At 48.6% G+C, this 24,812-nt stretch overlaps 1 protein-coding gene across 7 annotated transcripts in view; it reads left to right on the top strand.

The window, feature by feature from the left end:
* The window catches only part of SRGAP2 (SLIT-ROBO Rho GTPase activating protein 2), a 106,963-nt gene that overhangs the window by 76,452 nt on the left and 5,699 nt on the right, over nt 1–24,812 (top strand). For 3 of the 7 annotated variants that reach the window (XM_030291812.4, XM_030291813.4, XM_072918910.1), the window contains 11 exons: nt 517–544; nt 2,430–2,460; nt 3,186–3,246; nt 4,469–4,546; nt 6,461–6,595; nt 8,565–8,670; nt 9,237–9,461; nt 12,333–12,412; nt 17,356–17,536; nt 18,057–18,203; nt 20,333–20,660. In XM_030291812.4, the coding sequence (XP_030147672.4) occupies nt 517–544; nt 2,430–2,460; nt 3,186–3,246; nt 4,469–4,546; nt 6,461–6,595; nt 8,565–8,670; nt 9,237–9,461; nt 12,333–12,412; nt 17,356–17,536; nt 18,057–18,203; nt 20,333–20,660 (1,400 nt within the window). Of the gene's footprint in view, nt 1–516; nt 545–2,429; nt 2,461–3,185; nt 3,247–4,468; nt 4,547–6,460; nt 6,596–8,564; nt 8,671–9,236; nt 9,462–12,332; nt 12,413–17,355; nt 17,537–18,056; nt 18,204–19,428; nt 20,661–24,082; nt 24,197–24,508; nt 24,809–24,812 lie in introns of those variants that run through there. The other 4 variants (XM_041721312.2, XM_072918911.1, XR_012052050.1 and 1 more) reach the window with 4 other exon arrangements.

The raw sequence follows: 24,812 nt of genomic DNA, 5'->3' as shown, positions 1-24,812 counted from the left end.
AAGTCCCTGGCTTGGCTGCTGCTTCCTCGAAAACTCAGCACAAGTTAATGGAGTGTTTTTATAAATATGTTTATAAAAAACACCACTGAACGTCTGTCTCTCAAAATAACTTGGGTGCCAGCATGTTCAGGCTGTGGGCTGACAAATCTGGGAATGTTTGCACTCTTCCTGAGGGGCTGTGTGAAGTAGAATCTCTTGCCCCACCAGTTCCCCTGGGAAGAGGGAGGGAGGGACTGACAAGCCCAGTTTTTTGGCAGAAGTCAACAATTAGAATGCTCAGGGAGGTAATTTCTATTTAAAAACAAGAATTCGCAGAGTTAGGAGTGCTTGGACAGCCTGAGGTGGTTCCTGGTGGGATTTGGTGGAGCTGAGCTGCCAGGGATGGGTTTGGTGCTGTCCTTGGAGCTTCCCCTCCTCTGTTTTCTTCCATCTCCTTCCAAAATTCTCTGTACAGAAATATTGAAAGCATTTTCCCATTGCTCCCTCCTCATGCTGATTTCTGTGTCTCCTCCCCAGGTCAGAGGACAGACTGCGCCCTGGCCAGGTAGGTGTGGCTCAGGGAATTGTGTTTTTAAGGAAAATCTGATGCAAATCGGTCATTCCAGATCAGTTACCAGCCCAGGATATGTGTCTGTTAGAAAAATACACTGATTTAGAGTCACAGAGTGGAATCATGGAGTGGTTTGGGTGGGAAGGGACATTAAAGCTCATCCAGTGCCACCTTCTACTGTGCCAGGCTGCTCTAAATCCCATCCAGCCTGGCCTGAAACACTTGTAGAGGTGGGGCAGGAATTTAATAAATTAAATTAAATGTAATAATTTATTATAAATTAGATTTTATATCTATTATATATATAATTTGTTTCTGTTGATTAAATTTATAATAAATTTGATTATCATAAATATTATCTAGAATATAATAATAATTTATATAATTAATTAATATAAACAAGTTCCTTTTCTTGCCCTGGTGTATTTAGAGCAGATCAGGAGCAGGATGGAGAAGTGAGAGAAATTTGTTCATTTGATGCTGTCACCCAGAGAAATATTCTCCAGATTTAGGTTTTTATAAGCAAATCCCTGGTCCTGGGAGAGAGGTGGGCCCAGGGGCTGTGCAGGGATTATCCCCAGGGTTGAGGACCATAAATTGGGGAACTTTGGATCCCAGTGCTGCTGTGCTGTGCCTGGATTCCAGCAGGATGGAGAGCACGGAGGGGAAACCTTGGAGTTTAATTAGGACCAATCCTAGAACCAGCACTAAGCTTCTGGTGGGGCTTTAGTAAAACATAACAAATCCCATCTCCAAACTACTGGATTTAGTAAAACGTTACAAATCCCATCTCCAAAGTGATGGATTCAGGGGGCTGTGCTGGGCACCAGGGGCTGGGCATCATCCTGCCTCGTTAACAAAAGGAAGGTGATTACCACCAGCATGGACTCATTCGTGCTGTTCCCATTCCTCACAGCAAAGCAAAATTGACAGGTCCTAATTAGACCCTGACATCTGTAATAATAAAATATTATTCATCATGAAACAATTTTAAATATCAAAGAATCATGCCCGCTAACAGTTTAAAACCCACCTCATTGTCTGTGACAGCCTGTGGAATTGGATTTTTTTATTATTTTTTTTTTTTTTCATTCTGTGCTTTTGATTTTTTTACAAAAGGAATTTCCTCCAAATTAACACATTGTACAGGTTTTTAAAAAATCACACTTCTAATCCCCTTATTTATAATTCAACAGCCATCTGCCCTGGCAGGGAATTGGCTGGAATGATACATTAGGGCCTGTCTGCTATTATCTCCCTTGCTTCATTTTTACAAGAAACTAAAGGAATTTTAAACCCCAGCAATAAATTTTGAGGGGAAAACCCTGGCAGAGCAAGGCCTTTTTCCTATTTTTCTGCCATTAATGTCTACCAACATCAGCAAATGAGAGCAGACAGACAAGGCTTAGCCTGGTTGGTGCGTGCTGCTGTTCGGGGGGGTTTTGTGCTATTTATTTAATAGAAATCTTATCAAAACCATCATAAAACTCCACAGTGGCAGCTGGGAACAGCACAGGGGGAAGGAACCTGCTCCCACCTGCTCTTCCCTCTGCAATTTATTTCAAACTTCATCTCCAGCCAGCAGCCCTGGATCACGGGATTCCGTCTGCTCGGGATGGAAATGTCAGGGTAATCTTCTGTCAGGGCTCCCCTGTGCCTCCTGCAGCCTCTGCCTGATTTAAAATCACTTCCAGCCTTTTTCTGGGGGTCCCAGAAATGGGAGGAGGCTCTGGCATGAGGATTGACTGGGAGATCTGTCTCCTTCCCTGCTCCAGTGCATGGTTGGAGCACTGGAGGGCTGAGCTGGTGATGTTAGAGGATTTTCCTGATTCTTCTCTTCTCTTCTCTTCTGTTTTTCCCTCCTGCACCCCCGGACCAGTGGCAGGCGCAGCTCCACCGTGAGGAAGCAGGTAATTAACATTTCCCCCAGTAACGAGGCAGGGATGTGGTGTGGGAAGAGGAGGAGTGGTGGAAAACAGATTTTTTTCTGTCCCTCCCTGTCTTCCGTGGACCTTTTCAGTCTTGTTGAAGAAATCCCTCAAACCTGGATCCAGAACCTCACTCATTTTCCAGGACAAAATTTAAAATTGGTTTTTCTCTGTGTTTTGAGAGATTTGGAATCAAAATCCCAAACGGCCTGGAGCTGTTGGGACAGTCCTGGTTTATGGGATCCACACTGTGGTTTCTTTGTCTCCACTCCTTTATTTTCCCTGTTAAACCTGTAGCTGCCCTCTTGTTGTGCTTTTCTGTAATAAAGACTTCCAAAGCCAGGCTTTGGGGATAAATTTAATAAATTTAATTAAATGTAATAATTTATTATAAATTGGATTTTATATTATACATATATAATTTGTTTATATTGATTAAATGTTGCTTTTTGGTACCCAAGTGAGCTAAAATGTGATTATTGGAGAAAAGGAAGACCCAAAGTATCTCTTGTTGGTACTGTAAGATTGAAGTTTGGGAATTCCAGTTCACACAGTCTTGGGCTGCTGCTTTGGAGTTTTGGAATGAAGAGAGCAAAGTGCGATCTTGGTGTGCAGAGTCGAACCTTTCTCATTTTTTATTCTTTTTTTTTAATTTTTTTTTCCACTCTATATTCTGCCTGCTCTTGCTGGAATTCCTCTCTGGGCAGGATTCCTCCCAGGCCATTCCCCTGGTGGTGGAGAGCTGCATCCGATTCATCAGCAGGCATGGTGAGTTTGTGTGACATTCCTAGGAAAATAAAATAAAATTAAATAACCTATATTTTATAGGTTAAACCTATAAAATAAACCTCATAAGGGATGTTCAGAGTGGCTCACCTGGTGCTTATGCAGAAGCTGCCCCAGAAGGAAAACTACTCTGATTTTTTGCCTGCATTGGTGGTGCTGTGTGTGCAGTGACTTCTCCAAATAACTGACCTTGTGAGCATTGTTTTGCCAACAATATCCCTTTATTCCTTGCAAAATAAGCTTCCCATCCCTCACCTTCCTTTGAGGCCTGAAATGTGGCCTTCACCAGGAACAATCCCCCTCTTCACGAGGAGGAGGAGGAGCACTCCGAGGGTTTGAATGTAGGAGGTCAAGCAGTGAATTAATTGTTCACTTACTGCCACAGAGAGATGATTTATGCCTGTTTGGAAGGCTGACCTCTGCCAGCCTTGAATGCTGTGCATTTATTGCAATTTGCTTTCATTTTTAATTGATATAATTTGTTAGTAGTGTGTGAAGCAGCTGTTAATTAACACGTGTGGAGGGAGGTGGAATCCATCTTCATTAACCAAGGTGCAGGGCAGGTAGCAGGTCCTGTTTGTTTCCCTTGTTCCATTACTATTTTAGAAACCATAATCTGGAGTCCCATTCTCATCAGCACTCAGAATAACCAAGTTATAGCTCTAGAATCAAGTTCTGGAATCTTTCTTTAAGGCCACATTTGGATATTTGCTGGAAAAATCCTCGCGGCCGCATTGGAATGGGAACTGATGGGGGATAAATCGTGGCCATCAGGAGATGCTGATTTCACTCAGATTCCAGAATTGGCTTTGATTTTCCTACAGACTCAACTGAGTCCTTTTTAAACATTTTAAACAGTTTCCTTCTGACATGGGTCATATTTTACTCCTGCTGCACCACTGCTGGTTTATGACTTCCTCCAGGTTGTAAAATCCTCTGGGGATCCTCCAGGGTGAGAGATAACATGAATGGCTGTCAGAGCCCTGTTACTCTGGCAGTTTAGAAGGGTTAATAATTTTTCTGCCTGTGCTGAGTTCTGTTTTTTCATATTGTGGACATCTCAGGGAAAGGTGGCTTTTAAACCAGCATCCTCTGCCTTTGTTCTTATTTTATCTTTATTACAGGAGCTGGAGCTGCTGAAGGTGCCATCTTCTTTTATCTAATCTATCTTATCTTGTTATCAGCATCTCTTGTTTTCCCGCAGGTTTGCAGCACGAGGGAATATTCAGAGTGTCTGGGTCGCAGGTTGAAGTGAACGACATCAAAAATGCATTTGAGAGAGGTAAGGAAGGGCTCTTCAATATCCCAGAAATTATTGCCAAGTGTGGGAATTTGTGTGAATGCTCAGAACTGCCCTGAATGCAGCTCACTTCGTTTTGTCCCTTTGATTTTTTTAGTGTTTTCTGAGTGAGGCTCTCCCAAACACCTCCCTGCTGCTCATTAACCTTGAGTTCTCACTTGTTTGCTGTTGTGCTTTGTACCCTGTGGAGTGTCTGTATAATAAATATTCTGAATTCAATCTCCTCTCGTGTCTGATAGCTTATTGATTGTTTGCAACACTAAAGGACGCAGAGGATTTCATTATGAGGTGTAACTGCAGTTTCCTCCCCTCTCCCCCAGCTCTTTGTGTGCTGCAGGATGAATTTCCATGTTTTTGGGGTTTTTTTCATGTTGTTGAGGCACAGCTTGGCTACATTTATTCCAAATACCAGCGAGGGAGAGAGGGAAATTTCAAGAGAGTGTTAATTTGAGGTAGCTTTTAATAGATGGGATTTTTTTTCTCTGGGAAGAGCCATTCCACACAAAGGCAGGGAGCAGTTGGGAGCCTCCTGACTCATCAGCTCCTTGCTGGGCTGTTCTCCCTGGCAGAGCAGGTTCAGAGGAGCTGCTCCTCAGGCAGTCCCTGGGTCACTGGCAACAACAGGGCTTGTGTTAATCCCTGGAATCTGTGTTCCCAAAGAATAGGATCAGTGTTCTTCTCTGCTTGCTGCTGCAGGAGACGGGCAGTCATTAATTAGGCACAGCGAGTTGATTTTGCTGTTGGGGGAGGGAGAAGCTGAATGAGCAACGTGTGCTGGGTGATGTCACCTGTCCTCAGCTCCATCTACCTGAGAGTGAAAACCCTCAGCAGCAGGGCAAGGAGAATGTGTGTCACAGGCAGGAAAAGCATAATTTTCATATAAAGAAACTTCTATATAAAGAAATACCAGCTTGGGGAAATACCCACTTGTTCCATGCTGAAATAAAAAAGAGGATTTTCCCCCCCTTCATCTCACTTGTCTCTGTAAAATCTGTGATACAGGGGGCTGCCAAAGTTAACAATAAGGTCCCTGCAGTTTATTACTTCATCCAGAGCCCTTGGTGGCAGTTAATATCAGGGATAATGCTCAGGTTTGGAGTGGCCCATTTATTATCCCGTGTGTTATTAAGATAATAGGCAAGCTTTGGTAATTTCAGTCACATAATGGATATATATAGCTTCAATTTGAGGATTGCCCCATCATTAAATCTAATTATGTCTGATAGGGAGTTTTCCCCAGGGAACGACTCCTTGAGTGAGCATCTTCCCTTTGGTAATGCAGACAAACCGTGTGGATCTGCAGCAGGAAATTGTCCCAGAAACATTCCCCCACCCCATTCCCTGTGTCTGCACCCACCTGGGCCAGGTGTGGCGCGTGTGTGTGTCACCTGTGCCAGGTGTGGGATGCTCCTGTGTCACCTGGGCCAGGTGTGTGATGTTTCTGTGTCCCCTGTGTCACCTGGGCCAGGTGTGTGATGCTCCAGGGTCACCTGGGCCAGGTGTGGGATGTGTGTGTCCCCTGTGTCACCTGGACCAGGTGTGTGATGCTCCAGGGTCACCTGGGCCAGGTGTGTAGTGCTCAGTGGCCCCTGGGTCACCTGAGCTGCAGTTTTGGGGCTGCCCACAGCCTCCAGCCAGGTGCTGGAGCTGTGATGCTCACACCTGCCCAAAACACCTGGAGTGTCCCTGCTGCAGGAGCACCACCCCACCGCCGTGGGTGCCAGCTCCGTGTCAGGGTGACATTTGGGTGACAGGAGCTGTCCCAGGTGTCCTGGCATTCCTGGCAGAGCTTCCCACCTGGGGATCTCTCTGTGCCTGGGTGGGATGAACACAAATCCTTTTCTTCCAGTGTTTTATTTCCTCCAGTATTGTGATTTTTCTCTCCTTGCTGCTCAGGGGAAGATCCCTTGGCGGGGGACCAGAACGACCACGACATGGATTCCATAGCAGGAGTCCTCAAGCTCTACTTCCGAGGCTTGGAGCACCCCCTCTTCCCCAAGGACATCTTCCATGACCTGATTGCCTGTGTCAGTAAGTACATGAAGAACTGCAAAGAAATTGGATTCCTTCTCCTCATCCCCCCACTTGTCTTCCCTCCCTTTCCCCTTTTTTCCTGACTCCAGGGTGAATTTTGGGGGATTCTTTGGCTGGTCTCTGTTACCTTGTCACAGCCACCCTTGCTCTGACACGAATGAACAAGGAGATAGAAAATCCACAGATTTTAAGGGCTGTCTGATGGGGTTTTGTGAGCCTGGGTTTGGTGACAGGATTCTTTTAAAAGAGAATAAAGCAAAAAACCCTCACTTGTGTAAAATAATCTTGAAGAGCTGTCATCAGAGGATGTCAGAACTGCCCTCTCCGAGGCAGGGATCACCAGCAGGGTTCCCTGGATATCTGCTTTCCCTGGATATCTGCTGCCATGCTCCTGTGTGCTGGCCTCAGCTGACAAGGTAGTTTTTATTCATACTCCTTTTAGCTTCATACCCACAAGGGACCATCCACTGCCTCCTGCTCCAGCACATCAATCATCAGGGCACTCACTGTTAACATTTTTCATGGTTACTAAAGGTGTTTCTGCCAGGCAGAGGGTTGTTTGTGGTTTCTGTGTTGTTTTTAAGTGGCCTGGCTCTTGCTACATCCCCCAGAATTGAAGAATGATTCTATTGTCCGAGCAGAGAAACGGCCTTTGCAGGGGCAGCCTCTGAAGAGAAGCAGAAGATCACTGAGGAGACAGCATCAGAAATGCCCTGTGCTTTTCTGCTCCTGATAAATGCATTTCCAGACTTGGATTTGTGCTCTGTTGAGAAGCAAAATCCGCTCTCCCCCAAAGGAGCTCTCCCTTCTGAGCTGATTTATGCTGCCCACTTCTTTCTCAGCGGGCTGCTGCGCACAGAGCCCTTGCCTCACGCTTTAACTGTGTTAATTGGAGTGTTACAGCTTCTCCTTTTCAAACACCCACCTTTCCCTGCTGCCCTGAAGGAGCCCTTGTGCCAGAGCCCCTGGAGCAGGTGACATCCAGAGCTCCCACGCTCGCAGGGAGGGTCCCATGAGCCTGGGCACCTTCTGTGGCAGAGGCTTTGCCAGCAGCTTCTGCAGCCAAATCCCCTCCTGCTGCTGCTCTGCTGCCTGCCCAGCGTGCAGGGCAGGGCCCTGGTGGCACTGGGGCTGTGGGGCTGCAGGGTGTGGGAACTCAAAGTGTCCCTCAGACATTTTTGGATGTTCCAGGCCCAGGTCAGAAGCATTTGAGACCCTGGCAGGCAGCTGGAAACAGCTGTGATTTTGGGTTTGAGCCATGGAATGATTTACCAACCTTGCAGGAAGAACAAGAAGTCACAAAAGTTTAGATATTATAGTAGAAGTAGTCACAAAGTAGAGGGAAGAGTTTTTGAGTGCTGTACAGGGGTTTTAACACCTGTACAGTGGGGTTTTTACTTTATACATGGGGTCAAAGGGTTTAAGATGGAGGGATCTGGGCCTGCCCTGTCCTCTCTCTTTCTCCTTCCTCACCTCCATGTTCTTGGTGATGTTGGCACTCACAGATTGGTTTAGAGTAGAAAAGCACCATTTAATATAGGTAATAGGCATTGGGGAAAAACTGTACCCATGTAACACGTAATGTACCATATAAAAGATAGAAAAGCACCATTTAATATAGGTAATGGGCATTGGGGAAAAACTGTACCCATGTAACACGTAATGTACCATATAAAAGACAGCAGCAGCCCTGGGCAGAGGGGGAGAGAAGAAGCAGTCGGGAGTCAGAGAGGATGTCAGGGTGTGTGTGTGCCTCTGCCTGAGCTGTGAGCAAACCACAGCAGCCCGAGAAGAAAATCTTTTAGATAACTTGCAATAAATTGCCTTGAGACCAAACAGCAGAGACTGCTGAGCCTTTCTTTGGAAGCACGGGCTGGAGGAGGGAGTTTTCCAGCACACGGAGCCACCCCTGACCCAGGGTGAGCCCTGGCAGCTGGGGTGACTCTGGGCTCTCTCTCTCTTCCAGCCATGGATAATTTGCAGGAGCGAGCGCTGCACGTCCGGAAGGTGCTGCTGAACCTGCCCAAAACCACCCTGATTGTCATGAGATACCTCTTTGCATTCCTCAACCAGTGAGTACCCCTGGGAGCAGCAGGGCTCTGCTGCAGGGCCTGGGATGGACATGGAATTATTGAGGGTGGACCAGGCAGGGACTTTCCTCCATCCCAGGCTGATCCCAGCCCTGTCCAGCCTGGCCTTGGACACTTCCAGGGATCCAGGGGCAGTCACAGCTGCTCTTGGCACCCTGTGCCAGGGCCTGCCCACCCTCACAGGGAGGAATTCCTCCCAATACCTCATTTAGCCTCCACTTTTTCAGTTTAAATCCACAGCAGGGGGGTCCTGCTGTAACCTTGGTCTTGAGTTGGGCTGTAGGTGGGCTCTGAACAACAATAACAGAGAAAAAATAAAGCCAAATATTAAAATCAGCACCCAGAGCTTTCAAACTCCCCTTGCAGTTCCTGTTTCATTTCTCAGTAAATACCATCAGTGGCTCATTTCTTACCTGGATCCAGCACATTTGTATCCCACCAAGCACGAAACAAACCTTCCGAGCTCAGCTGTGTGTTCTGAGCAGAGGATGGTGATGGTGGTGGTGATTTCTGCTGCTCACCCTCCTTCCCACCTCTGTTTTTTGCAGTTTGTCTCAGTTCAGTGAAGAAAACATGATGGATCCCTACAACCTGGCCATCTGCTTTGGGCCCACGCTGATGTCTGTGCCCGAGGGGCACGACCAGGTCTCTTGCCAGGCTCACGTCAATGAATTGATCAAAACCATCATCATCCAGCATGAGAACATCTTCCCAGGGCCCAGGGAGCTGGAGGGCCCCGTCTACAGCAGAGGTGGAAACACAGAGGATTACTGGTATGATGGATGCTCTGAGCAGAGCCATGGCTGGATGATCATCCATGGATTAGGATGCTGCAGCAGTGTTGGCTAATTCAGGGTTGCAGCATCTGGTCCAGCCTTTCAAAAATCTGTTTTATAGCAGCAAAGATGGCTCTGGTCTCTCTGGGGAGTCATCAGCTTAAAAGAAATAAGCTGGTATAAAGTAGCTATTCAGTTGTCAAACCTCACTCACTTATCTTGAAGGGCAGGGTTGTGGAGGGATTTTCTTGGTTGTTCTGGTTTGGTAGCTGCCAAAATCAATCTCTTTTTGTTGGTTTTTTTTTCCTTTTTTTTTTTTTCTTTCTCTCCTGCTTTTGCCTTTTCTCTCTGCCTTTGCTTCAGACACAGGGGTGACTTGCAGCTGAACCTCCAAGGCTGTGGCACAGTTGAATTTCCAGGGGGAAGGGAAGAGGCAGGAATGCAAAATCACCATTTCCATGCAGCCTGGAGCTCCAGAGGCCCGGCCACGTGCTCAGTCTGAGAGCACATCTGGAAGCAATTCAGGCAGAGCGGCTCCTGTCATCTGGGGTGGAAGTTGGGCAGTGGGGGAAGGAAAGGAGGGCTTTGCTTTCCTCCTGATCCCTCCCTCTGAGCATCAGGAATGTTCATTTGTGTCCCACTTCTCCCCCCATTGCTCCTGCTCTCCTTCAGCCTCACAGCAATGTGAATGATTATTTTCGTGGACTAAAATAAATAAGTTTTTTTTAATTGCAGGCACTGTGGGGACAGAGCAAGCCTTGTTTCCCTGGCTTGTCTCAGAGCTGTGGGATCACTCCTCTTTCAGAGGCTCCTCCAAACTCACTGCTGTGTGCAGAGGACTTGCCAAAACCTTTTGGAAATTCTCTTAATTTCACCTCTCTCTCTGATGTTTTTAGCTGATGTTATATATGAAGGAATTGCAGGGAAAAAAAAAAAAAAAGGCAGCTTAATAATATTTATGGCCTTCAGGAAACACATTAATTTGGACACAAGGTTTTGTGCCGTGAGGTGAAGGGAATAAAAGTGTGCTGAGTGCCCTCAGTGTGGGTGTCAGTGCACAGGGGTGTGGGGGCAGAATGTCCTGGGGGTGATATCAGGAAGGAGATAAGGGATGGGTGGGACCCACAGGGATCATTGATGCAGCCCCTGGCCCTGCACAGACACCCCAAAATCCCACCCTGAGCATCCCTGGGAGCGTTGCCCTGGAGCTCTGGCAGCCTGGGGGCTGTGCCCATTCCCTGGGGAGCCTGGAGGAAAAAACCTTTCCCTGATCTCCCCCCAAAGCTCCCCTGCCACAGCTCCAGCCCTTCCCTCAGTCCTGTCACTGTCACAGCAGCAGAGACAGGAGCTGCCCCTCGATTCCCTGCTGGGAATTCTCCGCTCCATTCCTCTGGCAGCATTTCCTGCTGTCACCTTCAGGGCTCGCAGGGTGACACCACTGCTGCCCAAAGCAGCACCCAGGGCTCAGCCAGCAGCAAGGACAGGATCTGAGGTGAAAATGCTGCTTTTTAGGAGGCATGGCTGGGGGGAGGCACGTGGCTCCTGTGCAGGGTTTGGAGGCGCAGCTGTGCTCGACATGACTTCACAGTCTGGGTGAAACCTTAGCCCTCAATGCTGCTTCCTCCTGGGGCCTCCAGCTGGCTTCAGAGGCTTCTGTAAACTTTATTAAAGAGCAGAAAGGCTTTGCAAAGGATGGGAAGGGCTGATTGCTGAGGTGCTGGCTCAGGAGATGCTGGGCAGCCTGGTGTCCTGCAGATTAAGCAGAAAGAGGCGCCAGAATTATTCAGACATTTCACCTCTTCTCCTTTTTTTGTTTTCCTCGTATTCCAAAGAGCACAGGAGGTGGATTGCCAGGGGGAGAGCACTGTCCAACCATCATCACTTATATTAACCATTGCAGGGCTAAAACGAGGGATGAAGTCATTCCTGTGTGAAGAAGATTAAAAATCACCTTTAAGGAGTCAAAGGAGTTTTCTGCTGTAAGATGAAGAGCCAGCACTGGTTTTTAGCCCTTCTTTTTCTCCTGAGAGGAGCAGGCAGGGCAGGCAGGCAGGGCTGCCAGCTGGCAGCAGCTCTCTGGAGCTGCCTGGGAGAGGCAATGGATCCTCTTCCAGTTTCCTTTCTGCTCCTGTCCAGAGGGAACTGCTTGTGGAGCGTCTTACAAAAACATAACCTTTGCTTGCCACTTGTTGTCTGTTGATCCTTTCAAAGCTTTTCTTCATGGCAAACATAAACGAGTCCTCTTGGTAGTTTAGGTGCTCTGGAATCTTTATTTACAGGCAACTAATTGGGCTGTGGGAGTTGTTGAGGGAAATGAATGGGACATTTAAGGTGGTGATAAAAGGGATGGAGGGAGATGACAAACACAGACCTGGAAATATCGTTATAAATTGAGGAATGATTTCCCCCAGGAAGTTGCAGCTTTCTCATCAGCCATCTAATGAGCTAATTAGAGCAATGGAGAATGCAGCCAGGGGAATACTCCTGGCATGGCAGGGAGGAGCTGGACCCAGCCTGGCAGTGCTGTGTGAGTGCTCAGCATCTCCAGAGGTCCAGGCTGTAAGATGTGAAGTTGGACTTTGCTGATAGCACTCAGAATAGGTCACCAAGATGTTTGGTTTGGCTGATCAACAAAGAATTCAGCTTGATTTTTACCCACAGCCACTTCAGCACATGCATCCACAAAGTGTCTGTAGCAGCAAAACCTAAATATTGACTACTGATGGGGATTCCCAGTTGTGTCTGGTTGCTCTGCAGGATGTTCCCAGTTCTGATTACTTTCCAGGATGTTCCCAGCTCTGTCTGCGTGTTGGCCACGAGGGATCCCAGCTCCCAGCAGTTACAGCTGTCCCTGTTTCCTTTTTGCAGTGAAAGCCCTCACGGGGAGCGAGCCCTGACAGAGGATTCGGTGCAGGATGTCACAGCTGAACACCACACCAGTGATGATGGTATGGCCAGTCTGGTGTTTACTGGGGTAACTGGTGCAGTTACTGCCCTGGGGGAGGCAGGGGAGGCTGTGCTTGTTTAAAGATCCAAGGTGGGGTTTGAGTCAGAAGCGTCAGTGGAAGCATTTGTGTCGGAATCTGTGATATTTAAATGATTCCGAGATTGTAGAAAGTCTCTGTCTGTCAGCCCCACTGCCAAAGCAGAAGCCATAATTGGTCTGTGCTGGTTTCAAGGTTGTTTATTCTGTTTATCTCTAACATGTTCTGCTGCCCTGCCGCAGCTCTGTCCTGCAGGGCAGCATGTGGGGCTCTGCCCTCAGTGGGATGGTACAACCATTAAATACCACAAACTACCTGTGCTGGATTTACAATAACGTGCCAATATCTGTCACCTACGTTGGACAGTGTGTCCCCAGCCTGAACCAACAGAAAAATGCCAACACCGCAGTGAAACATGGAGGGCATGAAGAAGGAGAAAAAGGACAAGGCACACCCAATTTCCTCCATCTTGTCCCCTTTGGACCCCTAATCTAGAATCCTAAAATTTTACTTTTGCACCCGTGCCACACTTAATTATTACTTATATCAAACACTCAGAGCTGGTAATTCATGCTGTAAGATTGAAAACTCTTTTCCATGGGCAGAGATCACAGCCAGTGTCTCTGGGGGCTCTGTCCAGGGGGGTTCCTGACCCCTGCCAGGGTCCCAGACCTGCCAGGGCAGCCAGAGGGAAGCCCTGGATTCCCACACGTTTGATGTCTTCAGACCCTTGGCAGCTCTGGGAGTTCTGGGCTGGTTTTCCTTGGATGGCCTCAGTTGCAGGGGTGGGAAACAGCATTCCCTTAAAATTAGATGTCCTTTTTGAGCTGGCCTTCAGGAATTCCTGAAGGGAGGTTGTAGACAGGTGGGGGTCGGTCTCTTCCACCAGGCAGCACTGCCAGAACAGGAGGACACAGCCTCAGCTACGTCAGGGAAGGTTTAGGTTGGATATTAGGAAAAAAAATTTTCACTGAAAGAATAATAAAATACTGGAATTGTCTTCCCAGGGAGGCGGTGGAATCACCATCTCTGGATATGTTTAAAAAAAGACTGGACTTGGCACTTGGTGCTATGGTCTACTTGTGGTGTTAGGGCACAGGTTGGACTTGATGATCTTAGAGGTCTCTTCCAGCCTCGTTATTCTGTGATTCTGTGAATTGGCTCAGTGGCCCTGCCAGGTGCTCCTGTGCTGCCTCTCTGCTCCAGCAGCTGCCTTCAAACCCTCCCCTGGCATCCCTGGCTCTCCCAGTGGATTTGCTCTTGCAGCTCTGTCCATTCTGTGTGACCCTCTGGTGTTCACACACCGGTGAGGAGGGAAAGAGAAATCGGTTCTGCCTCAGCAGTGGGCACAGGCACTGCCACCCGGGCACTGGCACTGCCACCCAGGCACTGGCACTGCCACCCCCTGAGGGGAATGAAGGGGGAATGAAGCACAGGATCCCTCCCTGTGATCAGAGTGCTCTGTTTGACAAGTGGGAGCTCTGCAAATGCGTGAGGATGTGTCCTCCTGGAGCTTGGGTCTCTGAGGAAAAGCAATTTAATGGCTGTAAGGAAGGACAGGATCCCTCCTGAGCCCGAGCCTGCAGCCTGCTGCCAGCTTGTGCTGTGTGTGGCTGGGATTTTTAGATTTTTTTTAGTGACTGGGAGGGCACAAAGGTGAGAAAGGAGCAGAGATCAGAGAAGGACACTGCTCTGCAGCCCCTGGAGCTGGGGCCCCTGAGCAAGGTAAGGCTGGGAGGTGTTTTGGATGGAGTCCTGCAGCCTCCATGGAATATTCCATAGGAAGCTTTTGGGAGGCAGCACTTGGCACTGAGGAGCTGGGGCTGTGTCTCTTTGAGGCAGCAGCAGCAGCGGGTGGTTAATTAAGGGGTCTCATGCTAATTGGGCTGTGCTGTGTCACACCCTTCTCTCACCTCTCAGCAGTGCAGGTACAGCTCCACCACAGATCTTCCTGGGCTTTTCCCCTCCTTCTGTCTTCAGATGGGACCAAACCTCCCAAAACTCTCTGGAGAGGCTGGGATTGCCCTTCCCAAAGTAAAACTGTCATCCCAGCCCGCTCCAACTGCAGGAAGGAATTTTGGGGTGAGGGGAGAGGCCCTGTTTGGCAGAGCATCTGTGCAGTTCATCAGCCTCCCTGAACTGATTTGAGACAGGTATGAGAGGTCAGAGCTGCTGAAAGACAAGCAGACTGTGTGTTTGTTAAATTATAAATACGAGTGGAAATGTTTTAATCTGCTGCTTGTCTGCCCAAGCTGTCAGACTGGCAGGGGGAAATGTTTGGCTTAGCCTTATTGCTCTTCATTCACACAGTTTTCTTCTCTGAGCATAAGTGTAAGTAGGAAAAAGCTACTGGAAATTAAAGTCTGAAATCAGTCCTCTGGAGAAAAGCCAGAGTCCTAAAAAGCAAATTGGAAACATAAGAAACCTGAGTGCCACGCTCATCTGGAACAATAAACACTTCTTAATGAAGCAGATGGAATTCACCAAACCACACTCCCATCCCCTTCCTAAATGGAGGGGGACACCAAAATTCAGCACTGTTGGGGTTTCTTACTGTCAGGACAAGCTGGCAGAGCAAGCAGGAGGGAGGAAGGAGCCAAACCCAGATAACCATGTGCTCTGGGGAGTCTGCCAGCATGGGCCAGGCCTTCCCCACCCCTCCCAATCCCTGGCTGCTTGCTGAGGACTGATAAATGGGATTTATGTGAGTCTGACCACAGGCTCACCTGGAGTGGGTGCTTTGAGAGAGTCCTGAGCTGGCAGGCGTGGCAGTGGAGGGGTTGGTGGGGTGGATCTCACAGATCTGGTGCTGCCTGCACTCAGTCACTTGGTGCTGGGTCATTTCAGGTGCTACTGGGCCTTTTTGGGGGGAGATGCTCCTGCTCTGCTCGCTCAGCCTGGCTGAGGAGCTCCAGGACTGATAAATGGGATTTAGATGGATTTACACCGTTATTTTCTCAAGCCCTGCTGCCACCTTGCAGCCTAGAGGCAGCTTCAGACCCAGTTCTGGAGCATCTCCTGTCCCAAGGAACAAGTGGAGAAGCTGTGCCTCATGCTTGGCCTTTCAGCCCATTTCAGTTTCCTCCTGCACTGCAGAAGCTTCCTGTGGTGCAGAGATCTCTGTGTGGAGTGGCAGATCTCTCTTTGATCAGGGGAGAGGAACCACAAATCTCTTTCTCCAGGAAAGAACTCAATTTCCATGGATTGCTTGGCTGCATTAAAGCTCCTTTAAAGTAATTAGAGGGAGCCCACTGGGTCTGTGTGGTTGAGCTCATCTCATTCCCCTGATCCCTGCCCAGCACCAGGAGCTGCCTGAATACACATTTACACTCAAACAGTGGCAGATTTTTTTCAGAGCCTTAAAAATAATCCACGGGAGCCCCACATTGATTTTCCTGAGTGTCTTAAATGCCCTTATTGTGCCTCTGTATAATATCAGAATCCTGCAGGGAGCTGGATTAGTGGCAGGGCATGGCTGGAGCTGCTGTGTGAGCTGTGCAGGAGTGGGCACAGAGCATCCCAGGGAGCAGCTCTGTGTCCTCAGCCCTGGCTCTGGAGGCACTGCGTGTTTTCCTTTGCTTCCATGACACTTGGATGAAGAGCAGGGCCTCCCACCGTGCCAGAATTCCTCTCCCCTGGCTCAGGTGAGCCTCACAGGCAGCAGAAATTTCCTTCTGAATTGATGCTTTATTTCTGAAGCAGCCTGGAATGAGAGGATGTTTCCCTCCCCTTCCTGCCCAGGGGATTCACTTCAGCTGCTTTTAAGGAGGAGAACCAGAGGCAGATTTTTGTCTGGAACCTGCCTGATTGCTTCCCACCTCTGAAACCCTTTTGATTTTAGTGAAACACTAATTCTGCCCTTGCCACTTCCATCACTGCTGGCTTGAATTGCTGTGAGGGGGTTTAGGGCTTGGAGAATCCAAATGTGCCCTCTGTGTAGGGATGAGGTAAAGGATGAAAGGGCAGCATCCTGAAGTTTAGGGGCTCCCCTCTGAACTTTGCTGCCTTGAGAGGGAAGGAACAATTTATCCTCTTCATACTCTGGTTTGTGGCAGATTCAAACTGCTGACTGCTCACCTGAGCCCAGCTATTTTAGTGAACTGTTTATTCCCTTCTATCTCCTGGAGTGTGAGCCTTCTGATTTGAATGAAACCCTTTTTATTTTAATAAAACCCTAATTCTGCCCTTGCCATTTCCAGCACTGTTGCCTTGAATTGCTGTGAGGGGGTTTAGGGATTGAAAAATACAAATGTGCCTTCTGTGTAGGGATGGAGGTTGATGCTTTGTGAAGGCTGAGCTGGACAGAGCTAAAGAATAAAGCAGGGATTTATTAAGAGGCCTCAATGGATCCACCTTGGGCAGCACAACCCAAAATGGTCACAAAATGCACAAACAGGTCACGGTGTGTCACTTTTACCAGTTCTGCTCCATTTGCACCTTGGAGTTCATTGTCCAATTCCAGCTTTAGCCCAGGCAGTCCCATCCTTGTTTTTCTCTCTTCATCCCACATTGTTTTTGCTGCTGGGCCTGAGGTTTGGATAATTTGGAATTTGGATCATAGAGAGGGCCTGAGATCTGGATCACTTGTCCTTGGCCCCCAGCTAGAGAAGGAATTGCTTTGTCTCCCTGTTCTGTTTAAAGAGCTCACCATCCCCTAATGTGAATCTCAGACCCACACACTAAAGCAGCAGAGAATCTGAAAAATGGAAAACCCAACATCTGAGGCATCAAAGGATGAAAGGGCAACATCCTTGAGTTTAGGAGTTCCCCTGTGAATCTTCTGCTTCCAGCCCTCTGCTGCCTGAAGAAGGAACACTTGCTCCTCTTCGTGGCAGGTTTAAACTGCTGCCTGCTCACCTGAGCCCAGATGTTCAGTGAAACTCAGTTTATTCCCTTCTGTCTCCTAGAGTGCGAGCCCATCGAGGCCATAGCCAAGTTTGACTACCTGGGCAGGACTGCACGGGAGCTGTCCTTCAAGAAAGGAGCCTCCCTGCTGCTCTACCAGCGCGCCTCGGACGACTGGTGGGAGGGACGGCACAACGGCATCGACGGCCTCATCCCCCACCAGTACATCGTGGTGCAGGACACGTAGGTGCCACCCTCCCTGCAGCCCAGGCTGCCCCCAAAAACACCCTGGGGTGGGCCTTAGTGGTCACACGCCGTGGGAGAGTTCAGGTTTTCACACTGGTGGAGGGGAGGTGAAGGAATTGTTGTGGGTCTGGCCCAGCTGGGATCTCCAGGGTGCTCACGGGTGCTCAGGAGGAGGGGGAACAGCTTTAGGATGCAGGGTTAGGCTGGGTGCATTGAAAGGAATTGTTCCCTGGCAGGGTGGGATGCCCTGGAACAGCTGTGGCTGCCCCTGGATCCCTGGCAGTGCCCAAGGCCAGGCTGGACAGGGCTTGGAGCAGCCTGGGGTAGCAGAAAATGTCCCTGCCCATGGCAGGGGGGTGAAAGAAGATGACCCAGATCACTTCCAGCCAACCCATTCGGTGATCTGAAGGCCACTGGTGATTCTCACACCATGCTGCTGTACATTCGCACAGTGCTGGACTGAAAACCCAGCACTGCTGCTGCTGCAGTGGTTGTGACACCCTCCCCTCCTTCCTAGTGAGGATGGGATGTCGGAAAGGTCCAGCCCGAAGTCGGAAATGGAAATAAACTCGGAGCCACCGGAGGAGAAGGTGACAGCCAGAGCTGGTGCCAGCTGCCCGAGCGGGGGCCACGTCGCAGATATTTACCTTGCAAACATCAACAAGTAAGAGCAGCCTTGCCTTGTTTTCCCTGCCTGTCAAGAGCTTGGTGATGAGTCCAGTGAAATGCTTCCTTCCTTGAAAAAATTCATTAACAAGCACTGCCACCCTTTTTCTCTGCTTCCCCTTCTTTTAACTCACGTTTTGCTGTCCCCTCTCTGTCACCAGCGTGGCCATCGCTCATTTGAAACCCCACTGGCTTCTCTTCCCTGTCTCCAAGGTGCCATCTGGTCCTGTTTTCCCAAATATGCCGTGTTTTATGCCTTGAGCAGACAGAGGAAGGGAGGGGAGTGCTGGGCTGAGATCTGGTGTCGTTGTCCCCATCCCTCGTCGTGTTCTGTCACCTGTCACGTCTCCTCCCCGTTTGCCACGTCCTGTTGGATGGGGTGGGGGGACAGTTCCTGCAGGAAGCTGTGTCCCAGTTTGTGATAAATGCCATACCTGCAGTCCCACCACCTGGCACTGCCCAGAGCACTCCTTTGTTCCTGCAGCACTCCTCACCTCGGGTTACTAACCATATGCTTGCAGTGGAACAGCACAACCTCCTGTTGCTCTAACCTTGCCTCCTCCACCAGAAATCGTTGCTTTAGCCAACACTGAACATAATAAAAATCTGGAAAATCAAGCTAGTGGCAGACTAAATTCCATGACCTGCTAAACATATTTTTCTAGACAGATTTATCCCCCGTATATTGCTGATTATGTCCTTTATGTTAAAACCCCCCGCCTCTCTCCATTGTGCAGTGAAGGTTTTATGTGATAATTACAGTTTGATGGGAGGGGATGTTCTTAACCTTCAATTAATTTAACACAATGTAGTCTATAAAGGCATTAGCACAAATGCATCCTTTTAAAAGATTTGGACCCTGCTCATGGCCTGAAGAGCCTGGGCCTTCCTTATGGGATTCAGCAGAGCTCCAGTGATATCTGGGAAGCCGTGATAATCTGCATCAGCTTGGGATCTGGGCTTTCTTGTATGATATTTGCTGTCTGAGCCAGTGGAGTGGCCATTCTGCCAGTTCTGGAGAGATTTGTGTAATGACAGACCTGTGCTGGAGCTTCACCATCTGCTGGCTTTGGTAGAGTTGCGTGGAGTGGTTTTTAGAAGCCTGGGGAATGTCCACCCTAGTTTTTGGGTTTGTTTTTTGTTTTGGTTTTTTTTTCCTTTACTAGGGAACCTGATATTTAGCAATAAGTAGCATAAGACTCATTTTGTTGTTTTTTCTTTAGGAATGAATCTTCTGACCTATGTGTGAACAGACTTGAGCAAAATTAAATCAGATGGTTTCGCAATGACAGTTGTGCCACCCACTGAATTATTATTTGGATGCCAAAATCCTACTGGAGTTAACACTTTCTTGCAGTTACTCATGGGGCTGGTGCTATATATAAATGGATCCTTCCCTGTATAATGGATGCCAAGCTTCAGACCTATGGCATAAAGTATTCTGCTGCATTGGCCTTCCCATGATTTGAGTGGAATCGTGCTGTCAGACCTCATGGTGCTGGGGTAGAAACTAAATTCTTTGGACCAGTTCATCCATTTGACATCATCCCTTTGGTTTATCTGTAGCCCATGCCTTGTGGTCCTGCCAAAGCCATGAAAAAGAGCCATCTCCTACCACCAGCAAACATTGGAAATGATCATTAACCCCAAACTGGGGGTCTTTGCTTGCTGATCTCTGAAAATAATAACTTGATGCCTTGGGCCAGGAGCTTAGTAGACTTATACTGTGACCTCCAGTCAAAGATTGTAGCTCTGCTCTTGGAATGTAATAAAAACACATCATCAAAACCTGTTGATGGCACAGAGGGTTTTTTTTTTTTTTTTTTGTTCCAGTATAAATTCTTCTCTTGACCAAGTTAATCATGTTCCACCTAAGTTTTCTGGTTTTGCTATGAATGTGCACAGCTGCCAGGACTCAGCCTTGTCGTTAGAAGCGTGAAACTGGAATTATTTATCATTTATAATTATTTCACTGTACCGCAATCACTCCTCAAGCCCTGGGTCTGTTTGTAATCTGAGTACCTCTGTGTCTCTTCCCGTTGTCCTGTGTGTTGTTTTGGGGGGAATATCTTCAAATGACAGCCCTGTACCTGCTTGTATTGACTTGTTTTGCTTTTGTGACTGAAGGCAAAGAAAGAAACCAGAGTCAGGCAGCATCAGAAGAGCATTCCGCCAAAGTGACAGCCACGGCCTAGGTAGTTCCCTGGCAGAACCAGCCTCCCCCGGGGCCATAGCCGCTTCCAGGCCCTCATCTCAGCCTATTATGAGCCAAAGTCTTCCCAAGGAGGTTCCAGACAAATGCTCCATCAGTGGCCACGGCAGCCTCAATTCCGTCAGCCGGCACTCGTCGCTGAAGAGCCGCGTGGACAGCCCACAGCTCCGCAAGGCCGTCACTGCTGGCAGGTCCAAGAGCTTCAACAACCACCGGCCCATGGACCCCGAGGTCATTGCACAGGTGAGAGCAGCTCCTGCTGCAGGCTTGTCTGGGGGGAGCTGGGAATGCTGTCCCTGGCACATCCTTCCCTCTCTCAGGGTTATTTCATGGAGCAGCACAGAGGGAGGAAAGAGAGAACAATTTCTATTTCTGCTCTTTGTTTTCCCACGTGGAATGTGTTTGGAGAATTGTTTACCTGGGGTGGTTGCTTGGTTGGATTCTGGTGAGGATTGTTTGAGCCTGGTGGCCAATCCAACCCACCTGGGGCTGGGCTCTCAGAGAGTGCCAGGAGTTGGCAGTGAGTTAAATATGGTAGTTAGAACAAGTAGGTTTGTAGTTTTAGTATCTCCTTCAAATGGTATACTAATGTATTATAATATAGTTATTATAAAGAAATCATTCAGTATTCTGAACTGGAGTCAGACATCAGCATTTCTGCCCACCGGCTACACCTGCATTTACAACAGGATGCAGGAGGTGTTAGAGTGCAAGGTGGGATTTCATCTCCTGTCCGTGCCCCAGGAGGGAAGGGCAGCTCTGGATGAGGAGACACTTGGAGCAGAGCCTGCTCATTCTGGAGAGGAGAAGGCTGAGAGGAGATCCCTCTAATCCATACAAATCTCCCCAAGGAGTGTCAGGATGGTGCCAGGCTCTGTTCAGCAACAGCACAAGAGGAGTCACAGATTAAAACAAAAAGTTCAGCCTCAGCATGAGGAAGAGCTTCTGTCCGTGAGGGTGGCAGAGCCCTGAACTGCTGCCCAGGGAGGGAGTGGAGTCTCCCTCCCTGCAGACACCCCAGACCCACCTGGATGAGGTTCTGTGTCACCTCCAGGTGACCCTGCCCGGACAGTGGGTTGGGCTCCAGAGGTCCCTTCCAGCCCCAAAAATTCTGTGATTCTCTCAGTGCGATATTGGCTTAGGACACAGCCCCCATCTGGGCTTTCATCCTCCCTGTGTGCAAAGCTGCTTTCCTGAGGGAAGATAAACACTCAGGTCCTTCCTCCATAAAAACTTGGCCCTGTTCATTACCCAGAATTTAATCTCAACACTAAAAACACCCATTTCAGAAAGTGACACAGATTCCAAAGCTGCCAGCAGGGAATTAAACAATCATAACTTCAGGACATGAGAGAAATGAAGTATTTGTTGTGGCTTTAACGCTCTCCTGTCAGTGGTGTGACACGGGAAGCACGTGGAGCAGCACAGCCCAAGTAAAAGCAGGCTGCTGCCTTGTGCAGGGCTCCAGTGGCATCCTCATCATCTTGCAGGGCTCAGAGTGTGATCAGCAACCAGCCCTGAGCGTAACCCTGCTGTTCTCAGGAGCTGTCGGAATCTGAGGTATTGATGATTGTAGAAAGTCTCTGTCTGTCAGCCCCGCTGCCAAAGCAGAAGCCATAATTGGTCTGTGCTGGTTTCAAGGCTGTTTATTCTGTTTATCTCTAACATGTTCTGCTGCCCTGCCGCAGCTCTGTCCTGCAGGGCAGCGTGTGGGGCTCTGCCCTCAGTGGGATGGTACAAACATTAAATACCACAAACTACCTGTGCTGGATTTACAATAACGTGCCAATATCTGTCACCTACGTTGGACAGTGTGTCCCCAGCCTGAACCAACAGAAAAATGCCAACACCGCAGTGAAACATGGAGGGCATGAAGGAGGAGAAAAAGGACAAGGCACACCCAATTTCCTCCATCTTGTCCCCTTTGAACCCCTGATCTAGAATCCTAAAGTTTTACTTTTGCACCTGTGCCACAATTATTGCTTATATCAAACCCTCAGAGCTGGTAATTCATCCTGTGAGATTGAAAACTCTTTTCCATGGGCAGAGATCACAGCCAGTGTCTCTGGGGGCTCTGTACAGGGGGGTTCCTGACCCCTGTCAGGGTCCCAGACCTGCCAGGGCAGACAGAGGGAAGCCCTGCATTCCCACAAGGAGTTATTTACACAGGGGCCGTGAAGTGAGGGCTGGCTACGAAGGATGTGAAGTTACACATTTCCCTCTTCCAGAGAGGGGATGTGCCTGCACTTGCAGCTCTCTGTACCCACTCTTTGCAGGGTGGGAGGGATGGCTCTGCCTGGAGCCAAGGAATGCTCCAGGCTCAGGTTACAAAGCCAGCCCTGGAGACCTGAGTGCTCTGCCTGGCTCGGGGCTCTGCAGGTTCCTAAGGAGCTTTATACCTGAGAAATAAAGGGAATTTTTATTGACAAAACAGCAACTCCGCATAATAAATAAGGGGCACCTTAAAACTCAGTGGGTTTAATGCTGATGGGAATTTGTGTTTTGCCATTTTGAGTACTTTGAGCCCATTTCTTAAAGTGGAAATGTAGTGTACAGCTCCTGTTGTCTTCGTGTTTCCCCGTCCTTCTGAGGCTTTGGTTGATATAAATCAGATTCTTTGGTTTTTCAATTAGGCTCTGACTGAAGTTGTTCTGTCTCCTCTCCCTGCCAGAACCTTCACTCCGTTGTTTCACTGGAGAAGAGTCTGGGGACAGAAAGGAAAGACAGGGGAAAATAAATAAAACAGAGGAGGGAAAAAACCCCAGGCTGTGTTAAATCAGTGTTTTTCTCTGTAGTATCTGCTCAAACACCACCCAATAACCACCTTGCACATTTCCCCAACTTCATAAGGAAAATCTGCCTGGTCTCAAGATAGAGTGGGAGGCGTCAGATTTCTGCCTCTGCTTTCTTCCACCATTCCTTGACTGATTTACCCTCCCCACCCCCTGAAAAAGCTCTGAGGAGGCTGGAAAGCTGCAGCCAAAAGTGTGAGTCAGAGCCAGGCTGAGCTCTCCTGCTCCCCAGGGATTTCTGTGCACCACTGGACTCTCCAGCAGGCAATGGGTTGCTCCTGAGACAAAAAAACCCTAGTTTTAGTTCAAAAGTTCACTTTATTTGTTAACAACTGAAAGAGTTTTTAAGAGGAAGGAGAAGGGCCAGTTTTGGTTGCTACACGTGTTTCTGACATCTTCAGTGTTCTCTAAAATCCCGAGTCCTGTGAAACACATCTCTGGGAACAGCTCAGCAGGAAAACCAGTGAGGCAGCAGGAGCCCACGAGGATTTCAGTGTTCAGTGTGTGGCCCATCAGCCACTACCAAAGCTCCCTTCAGGAATTTACTCTCCTGAATCTCACGTGCCAAATAATCCTCAAGAAAGTGCTTTGGTTTCTGTTCATTGCTGCCATCTGGGGCTTTACTTTGGAGTCTGGGCAGCATCAGGAGCAGTGACGGGCCAGAATAGCACCAAGGCAGTGCTAGCAGTTATTTTGCTCCCTGTTGCTGGAAAATTTTAGGGATATTGGCTGCAGGATGTGGTGCTGCATGGTTCGGTCCTTGACCTGTGGGTGGTGTTGAGAAAACAAAAAATCTGCTCAAAACCTGGCTTTTACCTGGTTATTTGTGTGTCTGGTCTGTACCTTCACTGGGCTCCTGTGCTGTGTGTGCAGGACATCGAAGCCACCATGAGCTGGCTTTTATCTATAAGGTTATTTGTGTGTTGGGCTGTGCCTTCACTGGGCTGTTCTGCTGTGCATGCAGGACATTGAAGCCACCGAGAAGTGGCTTTTACCTGGTTATTTGTGTGTTGGGCTGTGCCTTCACTGGGCTCCTCTGGTGTAATAGCAGGACATTGAAGCCACCATGAACTGGCTTTTACCTTTTTATTTGTGTGTCTGGTCTGTACCTTCACTGGGCTGCTCTGCTGTGCTTGTAGGACATCGAAGCCACCATGAAGTGGCTTTTATCTATAAGGTTATTTGTGTGTTGGGCTGTGCCTTCACTGGGCTGTTCTGCTGTGCGTGCAGGACATCGAAGTGGCTTTTGTCTATAAGGTTATTTGTGTGTTGGGTTGTGCCCCTCTGCTGTGTGTGCAGGACATCGAAGCCACCATGAACTGGCTTTTGTCTGGTTATTTGTGTGTTGGGCTGTGCCTTCACTGGGCTCCTGTGCTGTGCTTGCAGGACATCGAAGCCACCATGAACTGGCTTTTTTCTATAATGTTATGTGTGTGTTGGGCTGTGCCTTCACTGGGCTGCTCTGCTGTGCTTGCAGGACATCGAAGCCACCATGAACTGGCTTTTACCTCGTTATTTCTGTGTCTGGGCTGTGCTTTCACTGGGCTCCTCTGGTGTAATAGCAGGACATCGAAGCCACCATGAACTGGCTTTTTTCTATAAT

Source organism: Taeniopygia guttata, chromosome 26, assembly GCF_048771995.1.
Source record: "Taeniopygia guttata chromosome 26, bTaeGut7.mat, whole genome shotgun sequence".
In the NCBI taxonomy this organism is placed as follows: Eukaryota; Metazoa; Chordata; class Aves; order Passeriformes; family Estrildidae; genus Taeniopygia; species Taeniopygia guttata.
This window is presented reverse-complemented; position numbering and strand designations above follow the sequence as displayed.